Here is a 10834-nt window from a genome sequence, read left to right as displayed (position 1 = left end):
CCCCCTAAGGCACACAAGTTCTAATCTTTGTTTTACTAAAAATGATTTAACAAAAATATATAGAGGTTTAGTAAAATAGAATGAAAATCCAGAGATACTGACACACTGTTATTATGCTTTATAACATAAATATAATAAATCACCAGAAGTCACACTTCCGCTTAATCCTTTCAAAATAATGCCCGTGTTTTGCATTGTTTACCATTTTGTTGCACAGGCTGTATTGCTAATACCTAAAAAAATTGCAAAAAATATTGTAACAAATATTTTAAGAGGGGTTTGTAACTATTTTACTGCGTTTAATTAGGGTTCTATTTTGTTCTCGGCAATTTAAAAAAAAAAAAACTTACTAGATTAGTGAGATATTGTGGTAAATGACGTCAGCGTAAGTGAAGTCAACTCGGGTTTCATCGGATGTGGTCTCACCTCACGAGCGTCGGAAGAACAAGCATTTAACCAGTTGAGTAAGACGGCAGGTGGATGACATTTCCTCAGAATCGAGGTAATTGTCTGTAGATATTATAAAAGCTACAAATTTACTCCAAAATATGTATATAATGTTGTTTTGTTTTGTGAGAAGAAAATAGCTAGCTAGCTAGCTCGCCGAACGGCTAACCACATTTAGCTTTTAGTCGTTTTTTATGTTGTATATAAGCAAAGTATCTGAATTAAATCGAAAGCTGACTGCTGTTTTCTGTCAGTCGTGCCCTTGCATGTAGGAGAACGGTCAGTAAATGTCAATAATGTAATCGGAAGTCATTGCTAATAAAGATTTTATCTTCCCAAAATTGCCTTTTGCTAGCTAGCAAGTTTAACAGTTATTGAAACTGTGTTGACTTGTTTTGTGTTTACACATTTTATTTTAAAACTAAGTCAGTGTTGACGTTCTTAACAATATCTTGCGTTGGTGAGTTATTCATGGTTTGTTGTGCAAGTAGCTCTGAGCAGGATTATCTGTAGCAGGATTTAAAAAGAAAAAAAAAACTGGCTAGTAGATTAGCTTCAAAAGTAGCACTTGCACTCAATACGAACTATGGATACACATTGAAAGAGAATTTCTTACACATGACAACTTTCTTTGTCTGATGACCTAATTTCATTATGTCTGGCAACATATTGTTTGGTTTCTAACTTGGCCTCATTCTTTTGTTTTACACAAAATATGGGTTTAACTACCCCAGTGGGGAATAGTTATTTAATTTAATATCATTAGGCATAGTTATCATATTTTAAACAGACTTTTAAGTCCATTACAGCTTGTCATCTGGTGGTGGTCCTCTTCTTACTCCGCCATATCCAAGTTGAAATATTAATTTCACACTATCCCAGGAAAATGTAAACGAAGGAATATAGCGGACTCACAATCAATTGAAGGTTTGGAAAATAGTAGAGCTATCATATTTATTTATACAAAACATTGTCCAGACAATATATTGTCAGGTTACGTTTTTCTTGCATTAATCATTCTATTTAGTTGTTAATAAAAACATATATCTTATCTGCTGTTTGAGATATTATTTATGGGAGCTAAGGCAACTATAGCACTATAGTTTTACTTCCCAATGAGTTCAATAGCCTTTAGGTCTAGTATGATTTGTTTTTAATCTTTTTTTGTGTGTTTTACATAGTAATGCTCTGTAATGTACTGTAATAATGAATTATAAGCCTAACATAGCTGCTTTTCTTTATTTTTAGTGAAGTCTTGCAATTCAACAAAGTAAAAAAAAAGTTTTCCATGTTATGTAAGCTGTCAATATCTTTTGTGTACACAAGCTTCTCTGATAGGTAAATTAACATTTGAAAGTTTTGCCTCGTGTTTGTTTGACTGCAATTATCAAATATTTGTTTGAAAAGTTTTATTTTTTTGGTCTTTTTTTTTTTTTTTTTTTACAGAGAGATATTGGATCCACAGAGTTCTGATCTTGTTCCTGTCGCGTGCAAACAAACCAGCTCTGAGTCCTGGTCACTATGTCCAGTGATCCACCTCCTCCCTACCCTGGAGGTCCCAGTGCCCCCCTTCTTGTGGAGAAAAATGGACAGCCCGGTAATAAGCTAAACACACAATATTTTGACTCATTTAGTTTCTGTCGTGAAATCCTTTCAATTGGATGTTTATTTTTTATTAAAACCTATTTGAAAGGCTTTGAGTAGCTTTTTTGTAGTCATACTTCTCTTATTATGTAATGCAGTATTTATTCATAATACCAGGGGCCCGTTCCAAGAAGCAAGTTTTGTTTGAACTCTGAGTTTGTGAATTCCAAATTCAGTAAAATTCTGAGTTTTCGGTTCCAGAAAGAGAGATAACTCAAACCCGGGAAAGTGAGCGAAACCAAGCCCGTTCCAAGAAGCGGGTTAAGCTGAACTCAGAGTCAATCACTATGTTAACTGAGTCTGTGAACGAAACCTGGTCGGTAGCAGGTTTTCTTTAGGAAACTTAGAGTTCTCTGCGGTCTCCGCCCCTTTTTAAAGTGAAGGATGATCAAATATGAGTTCCTCATTAACATTTAGAGAACATTCACATTAGAGACATCACGTTTTCACCACACAGAAACCAAAATGACATGTTCATTCATAGAGGATCATGTAGAGAGGAGGCTGATTAATCCAGAGGAAATGTTATTTACGTCTGTAGAGGATTTGGAGGACACGAGTCGACTGACTGCAGTTTCCCAATTCATTTTTATTTCAGTGATATTATAAATAGTGAGTTTTTCCAGGGACTTGCTTTTAAAAAATACAGTTTTCTTTTCCTTATTTTAAACCCTTAACAATAGGAATTATTGAATGTCAAACACAGAGAAAGGATCTGAACTCATCCACCGTCCAGTACATACGTCAAACATTAGCTCGGTTGTCAGCAACGCTGCTTCCCACTGCAGAGTTTGCGAGTTCGATTCCCGCCCACGGGATTTGTTTTTACACTTAAAAAAAAAAAATTCGGCGAATATTTTTTAAGTCTTGAGAATAAAAATTAAATAAATGCTTTTTTAACATATGCCAGGCAGCTACAGTTTCTTTTTAGCGTGCAGTGATATCTGTGTGTGTAGGGGGGGTTACCAAAACTGGTTATTCATGCGATTCTGGAGATTACTGGTTAAATTAGTAACAGATCAAAAACCATTCCTTAACAACAGACAAAATAACCCTCCTGACATTATTTATTCATTATTTGAAATGATTCAAATAACTGCAGATATTTTCTCTCTGTTCTACCGCTGCAGCTGTGTTGCTTTTCTTGCGGAAAATGCGCTCCTATAGTCGCATATGCTTGAAGGAACTTATCAATTTCCTTCGCCGGAAGTACTAAACTCAGATGTTTGTCCCCGTTGCCATGGTGAATCGTGCTGTCTTTGCTCCATTGATCAGGGCTTTAATGGTCGCGATGCTCACACCTGATTCTGGTTCCAACAACTTCAAGTTGATTGACTTAAACATTTTGAGCTGTTCTGGAACCGAAAACCCTGAGTTTGGGAATTTTGAGTCCAGTGACTCTAAGTTCAGGTTCGAACTCTAAATTTGTTGAACCTGCTTCTTGGAACGGGCCCCAGATATGTTATATTTGTAGAGTCGCTAATGTGTTTTTGTTTTTTTTACCTTTGTGTGGTGTTTTTCAGAGACTGTAAGAACTACTCCCATCCAGGGACAGCCCCTTCCCCCAGACTATGGCCCTCCACCCTATGAGGCACCACAGCCGGGTTTCCTTCCCCCCCATGTCCCAGGAGAGGGTCATATGCCCATGCCTATGCCCATGCCTCCGCCAACACAAGGTACCTAATTATTAACATTAGAAATCATATTTGGATGCTATAATGGATTTCTAAAGGGAAATCTTAAGACAATCAACTCTGAGACTTTTTTTAGGTTGAGACTTTTAGCAAAATCTTGAGATTTACTTAAAACCTTTACATCACACTTACAGCTCAAGCTGCAACCCCTGTAATCTTTTCTTGGATTCTCGACCTTTCATGGACTCTGTATGCCACCCCCTCACTTCCCACAGGGCCTAAAGTTCTCACAGCTTTTTGTGACACTTTGAATATTTATGTTCTGAGCTTCTTAGCGGTTTTACCAATAAAAATATGGATGTTTTGATTTGTTACCATTTGTTACTGAATGCAGCAGTGATTCCGCTGTAGACTTGTTTAAAAGTAACAGTATTAAAACACAATGTTCAGGTGTGAACCGATGTTTTTGTTCTATTCTTACAAAATAATTACAAAAGAAAAAAACACAAAACAACACACAAGTCTTTTTTTGTGATAATGAAAGGGGAAGAAAACTTATTTCTGCCCATTTTGTTTAATTTATAAAACCATTACAGCACTTTTTTTTTCTCAATACAATACACAAAAATACTAAAAAATAAAATACAACTTATGGTGTACATTGCCAGTTTAGTTTGAATACGAAATATTACTATAAATTTAAGCAAAAAAGTAAACAATTCTTATTCTAATTTTTAGAAATACTACTTTTTTTTTTTACTTTTTTTAATATGTTTATTTATTTATCTTATTTATTTAAAATCATTCCATTACCTGATATTCTGTTTTAAATGTTTTAAAAAATATCTCTCATCAAATTAGGTTCTAAATTGAGGTTTCTTGAAAGTTGCATGTCCTGTTAAATTTTAACTACTTTATTTTCTCAAAACTATTTTGTATATTATAAAAAAAAACATCAGATACACTTGATAGAATAATTTTACGATATTATATTTGACTAAATCTTTTATCTTTAACTAAAAATAGTGGAGTAGATGGGTCCCTATAGTTACTTCCTGTGCTTATTCTAATCGCATTTTTCATAAAATGAAAATAAAATTTCTAAATGTTTTGTTTGTGTTTGCCCAAATTTTAATACGATAAATCAGGTATAGAATAAGTATATAATAAATGCAATGTATTGGTCTCTTTATACATTACAGCACCTATTTTTGCTAATTTCGTTTTTTATAATTAATTTGGAATTTACGGGGAAGATCATCATCAATAATAGTACCCCAAAATGTAATTTCTGTTACTCTTTTGATAGTTGTATCGTCAATATTCGTATCTCTATTGCTAAAAATGATGAAATATTGTTAACAGTTTATATCGAACCACTGTTTACTTTTTTTTACATCCGTCTTTCTTTTGTTTTAAATTAATCCTGTACAGAAACTTTGAAGCATTTTGTTATTATACTGTATATATGACACAGTAACTATATTGTGCTTTTTGATCAATAAAATCACTGCCCAGTTGGCATTTACTTTAGGTCAATGCCCTTAATTACAGCAGCGTTCTCTACCCGTGTAGCCAGCTTGAATCAATCTTGTCTATTTGTGTATTCTCTATAAAGTTAACCTTTTTGAACAGTTCTTATCACATTTCTGGTTTCATTCTTTACAGGTGGCCCCTACCCACCGCCTCCTGGTCACTTTGCTGGCCCAATCCCAGGACAGATGGGTCCAGGCCCCGGCCACTTTGTGCACATGGGGGGACACACGACAACAGTCCTGGCTCCACCAGGTGCAGCCACCACCGTGACGGTACTGCAGGGGGAAATGTTCCAGACCTCGCCAGTGCAGACTGTGTGTCCACACTGCCAACAAGCAATCGTCACCCGCATTTCCCACGATGTTGGCCTCATGAACACACTCTTCTGCCTCTTCTGCTTCTTTGTAGGGTGAGTGAGCCGGGGAACTTTTAGACTGTTGGAACAGCAGCTAGAGATTGGTAGAATAAATGACCAAAACAGAACCTTCCCTCTGATAAGGAAAACCACAGGAGCATAAAAGTTTAAACAGCTTCATCATTAATTCAAGGTGAAAGTGCTAATGTGTCCTGAAGCTGATCTTTATTCAGCTGAAAGGATCACTTAAGGTATATTCATGACAGTAAAGTAGTGTTGAAGACAAATTATTCTGTAAATATTCTGGTTTTGGTAAATAAATGTAGGATTTTGTTCAATTTCTTGGGGTCTACTTGAATAATAAATCTTTAAATGATAAGGAAACTTTTAATCTTTATTATTGGTAAATAAAAAAGTAAACCCAACAAAATAAAAGCAGTACATTTAGATAAATTGTGATTATAATGCATTTTTGTTTAAAATATACAAAAGGATTGAAGGTTAATTAAACAATTCTGTATACATCGCATGATTACAAGTAACGCTTTATCCAAAAATTTTTTTTTTTTTTAAAAGAAATTTCAAATAAGAAATGTTTGTGATGTGTTCGATGTAACTTGTGCTGCCTCGGCTTGCTGTACAATGCAGGTCAAGGAAGTAAAGCTCAAGAAGTGGATAAATACACTTTTGTTTTGGAGACTAAATCTGAAAGTAGGAAGATGTTTTTCTCAGCAAGCAACACTTTATAATGAATGTGTTGCCTTGCCACAACTCCTGAGTTGAACTAAAATTTGACATTTTGCATTGTCATAAGCTTTTTAAAAATATATTTAGGTTTATTTTTTTGTTTTGTCTTAGACATCTGCTTCAGTATTCCGTTTTGTTGTATGTAGAAAATGTCATTTTGGATTAAGTCCACGTTCTCGTTGCAGGACTTTGTTGCTTACTTGGAAGCTTGACTCGTTCAGAGTTCACTTTTTGACCCGTCCCGTTCCTCATTCGCAGGTGTGACCTGGGATGCTGCCTGATTCCCTGCCTGATTGACGACCTGAAGGACGTGACACACACCTGTCCTTACTGTAAGGGCTACATCTACACATACAAGCGTATATGCTAACCACCGACAGCTGGATGCCACAGAGCCATGTACATGCACACAGAAACAAAATCGCAGCTCCCCTGGCTGGTAGTAACAGCCCCNTTTTTTTTTTTTTTTTTTCGCATAGTGTTGTGAAACCCTCTTGTATTGTAATCGCAGTTTTCCCATTAGCTCACAGGACATTTGCTGTATATATTTCTTCATATTTTAATGTCTTAACATGAAGTTGTACAGATCCCTGTTACTGCTAATGATGAGAGATACTAAAACTGGCTGCAGCCATTTTAGTGACATGCATGTGAATTGTAGGACTGTAAAAGCTTTGGCAGCCTGATGTAGAGGAAAACTCTCCCCGTCTAATTTTTCTTTTAATCCGTTCAAAATGCCATGTTCCTCCGGATTATGTTACAGAGAAATGTGAATATTTGTGTGTCATTTTTGTTTTTGACATTTGTAGCTGTTGAATGGGAGAAAACTGACCATTTACTGACACATCTGCTAGAAATTACAATAATTTTCTTTGCTCCAATCAGGAGCTGACTTATTGTTACTCACCAGTTCCTCGTGTTTGTGATCTACTGTCATTGTAATGTCATCATTTGCACTTTATGTTATATTTTTAGCCCTTTTATTCCTGAAGAAAATCTGTCCTGTTTTAATTTCCCTGAAGGAAGTGGAATAATTGTAAGCGTAAAGGTAATATATAACTAATCAAAATATATTTGATTGGAGGATATTGTAGTCTGTGTTGAGGAAAATGCTTTTGTGAGAACACTGCATGACATCTCTGTGATTCTCTGAGATGGACACTTTAAAGTAGATTCCTCACTGATTTTAAAGTAGTAAACTATATTTAAAGGAAAAAGGGATGCAGCCATCATTGCATTGATCACCTTCTAATCTTGATATTCGTCATCTATGACTGCATAATGAAATGCATGTTAGATGAAGCGATAGCCTTGACTAAACACTGACAATAGGCTTAAAAAAATCAAAATAGTTTTTTTATTGGATATACCACTAACAGTGTAAAAGCACTGTTCCATCACAGCATGTCCGATTTCATTTTTCACTGACGCTTTGGAGGTGCAGAATCTGTCCGCATGAGCTACGCATTCAAATAAATAATTCTCATTGGCTGGCTCCTAGATTTGCATTTTTTTTTTCCTCCTTACCTTAAGGATGATTGAGCCGCTCTAGAAATTGCATTTTGAGTTCAAGGATTGCATACAAAATAATCTCGTGGGAACCAGTGGCATGCATTGCTCTCAATGTCTGCAACAAGGTACAAACATTCAAGACAATTTAATTGACTGTTGTACACAGGTATTATTTTATCAATAAAAGCTCTGAAAGAAATCATTTGTCTGGTGATTGATTCTGAGAAGCAACTTTTATTTATAAATTATAAATTGTCAAAACCCCTTTACATGTGCTTAGATGAATAAATCATGAATGAAATCAAATCAATCCCTCCATCTGTGTCCACACTGAGCATTGCAGCATTTGTAGAAAGTCGTCATTGGTTCATCAGCCGATCTGGTCTGGATCTGCATGAAGTAGGCTCGAGGATGCTCGCATTTTGGACACGTTTCTGTCAAAAAACACAAACAAATATGTACGCACATGTACAGAATTGTGGTAATCCTTCTGACAACTCATCTTTTTGTAGTCCATAACTTAGGTTTAAACTTAAAATGTTCCAATTTAGTTTGAAGAACTATTCAGTTAGTAAACATCCTACACTACATTATCTATACTTAAGTATACTTGATTAAATAAGCTTAAAGTGTACTAATTATAGCTAAGGGTGACTATTGACATGAATAATCAGTTTGAAATTAACTTTAGTTTAACATATTCTGATGAAAAACATATTTATCAGATTATTCTCATCTTTGTTTCATTTTTATTTCTAACATCCGGGTAACTAATAAGCTCCCCACCTGCAGTTGAATCCACGTTCTCCCAGGCTGCAGCTCCACCCAGCACATCATCCACCTCTTTCAGCTTCGGATATTTTCGGTAGTTTACCTACAAATATTAAAATATAAATAAATCACTCTAAGGAACGCCATACTCATCTCTTGGGTCAGACAGAGATGATTATTTATAGGAGCGTACCTTCCTCGTGACGTTGTGCACATAGGGACAAGTGTTACACGCGAATCTCAAGCATTTCTGTCCTTCTTCTACGATTAAAACGTTCCCACAGGTTGGACAAAAAAGGAGCATATTACCAGATTGTTTAGAGTCAGACTAGCTCGGGTTAAACGGGTTTCGGTGAGAATATCCAGTATATTGCGACTATCAAATCCATTAGCAAGGATCAGAAAGCAGCAAAGCGGAAGCAGATGCACCGATTTTTACCGCTCGGTAGGAAACAAAACAAACAAACGCGTAACTTTTAAAATGAATTTATTATAGGTTAAAAATGTATATAAAATATTTATAAACATGAAAAAAATAATATAAAATATTTTTAAACTTCACCATATACAGTGTGAAAAAAAATATCGTACGTTTGCAAAGCGGAACTATTTATGATAGTCGATGACCCCACCGGTATAAAGTCTGCGTTGCTCAAAACGATTTACTTCAGACTAATGTGTTGGAGAATACATTTTAATTTAAAATATAGTTATCTTTATTTATAAAACAAACAATTTAACATCGATTTAAGGCTTAAAACCAGAGAAATCAGATTTTTTTTATGCTGAATTTATTAATTTATTCAAAATAATCTTTTGATGATGGAGCAGGAAACCGAAGAAGGAGAGAATCGTTTGCAGGACAGTGAGGTGAAAGAGGAGAATCTGACGGATGAGACATGTCCAGATGCTGAGGAGGAAGATGAAGAGTCTCTTCCACATTCAGAGATCCTGGATATCTTCGAGGAGGGACTTGCTCGACTTGTGCAGGACCCTTTACTGTGTGATCTGCCAATCCAGGTGAAATAAAAACGCCACGGACACTGACACAGCCGTTAGAAGTTATTTATTTATTTTGAAAATACTTGATTGACCCAAGAACAAGTTCTTCCGGTGTGTCTGATGGCAGAATTTGCATTGTAAAAATAGACCCATTCATATAGAGGCAGCTGCAGTTCAGAGGATCAAATGAAGTTTGACAGCATTTCATTCAAAATGTGTTGAGTCCTTCATATTTGCATCATGTTTGGTCTAAGGGGAAGCTCGAAACGGCACATCGAATCCAATTTTAAAACAGTTTCAAAGCTGTAATTGTCCTCCCCCCTTTTTTCTTCTATAAATGTTAATATGCTTTTACACCAATGGTAATGAATATGTGCTGATCTGCATTACTGTTGTGTTCAGGTGACTTTGGAAGAGGTAAACTCACAGATTGCATTGGAGTACGGACAAGCAATGACTGTGAAGGTTGTTAAAGCAGATGGTGAAGTAATGCGTGAGTTCCAAAGTCTCCCACCTTATTTGTATACTTGTATATACAATAAATATTTGTATTGTGTTTGTATTGGTATACTTTATGCACAGCCTGGCCAAAGCAAAAGTCACCACAAAAAAAAAAAAAGGGTCACACAATATTTATAGTTTAGCTTTGATTAAGGTGCACATTCACCAATGCACTGTCACTTGATTTACTTTCATCCAGTGTTACACACATTTTTCATCAAGATCTTGTATTATTAATGATAGAGTCAGACCGCTGCTTAAAGATTCTCAGTAGGAAGTGTTGGCCTAGACTCTGAGGTGTGCAGTACATGTGTCAAAATGATGTCTAACGCTTCACAAACCACTCTTTCACAATTTGAGCCCGATGAATGCTGGTATTGTCATCTTAGAATATGGATGTGCCATCAGGGAAGAAAACATTCCCATGATGGAATAACCTTGTAATTTAGTATGACATCATTCTTTGAGCACATACTTTTACTGTAGCAACCCCAGATCATAGCACTGCCACCACTGTGTTATACAATAGGCAACATAGATGCATTCCTTCTTCTGCTACTATTTTTTTCTCTGATGTACTCGTCTCTCTGGCTAATCTAGACTACATGACCTTCTTCTCTTGCTCTAGAGTCTAGTGTATGCCGTCCCTGAGTAACTGAGTCATTTTTTTTCCACGTACCTCACT

General features: G+C 35.8%; 3 protein-coding genes across 4 annotated transcripts in view; 2 read left to right on the top strand and 1 right to left on the bottom strand.

The window, feature by feature from the left end:
- Positions 1–161: 161 nt before the first annotated feature.
- cdip1 (cell death-inducing p53 target 1) lies at positions 162–8074 on the top strand. 2 transcript variants are annotated; one of them, XM_024271990.2, is made up of 5 exons: positions 162–502; positions 1894–2044; positions 3615–3767; positions 5394–5670; positions 6622–8074. In XM_024271990.2, exons 2-5 carry the CDS (start codon positions 1969–1971, stop codon positions 6731–6733), a joined length of 618 nt encoding a protein of 205 aa, XP_024127758.1. In that variant the 5' UTR covers positions 162–502; positions 1894–1968; the 3' UTR covers positions 6734–8074. The 2 variants fall into 2 exon arrangements, with proteins under 2 accessions (XP_024127758.1, XP_024127759.1); XM_024271991.2 differs by having other exon boundaries at positions 362–459.
- polr3k (polymerase (RNA) III (DNA directed) polypeptide K) lies at positions 7698–9081 on the bottom strand. Its single transcript, XM_024271993.2, has 3 exons — positions 8840–9081; positions 8662–8749; positions 7698–8309 (listed from the first exon to the last, which is right to left on the bottom strand). Exons 1-3 carry the CDS (start codon positions 8948–8950, stop codon positions 8182–8184), a joined length of 327 nt encoding a protein of 108 aa, XP_024127761.1. The 5' UTR covers positions 8951–9081; the 3' UTR covers positions 7698–8181.
- Positions 9082–9281: 200 nt separating this feature from the next.
- The window catches only part of snrnp25 (small nuclear ribonucleoprotein 25), a 2788-nt gene continuing 1235 nt past the window's right edge, over positions 9282–10834 (top strand). Inside the window, exons 1-2 of the mRNA XM_024271992.2 lie at positions 9282–9666; positions 10051–10141. Of these exons, the coding sequence (XP_024127760.1) occupies positions 9466–9666; positions 10051–10141 (292 nt within the window). The 5' untranslated portion in view covers positions 9282–9465. The remainder of the gene's footprint in view (positions 9667–10050; positions 10142–10834) is intronic.

The sequence above is a fragment of the Oryzias melastigma genome, linkage group LG8 (assembly GCF_002922805.2).
Source record: "Oryzias melastigma strain HK-1 linkage group LG8, ASM292280v2, whole genome shotgun sequence".
Classification (NCBI taxonomy): Eukaryota; Metazoa; Chordata; class Actinopteri; order Beloniformes; family Adrianichthyidae; genus Oryzias; species Oryzias melastigma.
The sequence above is the reverse complement of the archived record's forward strand: the minus strand, read 5'-3'. Positions and strand labels throughout refer to the sequence as shown.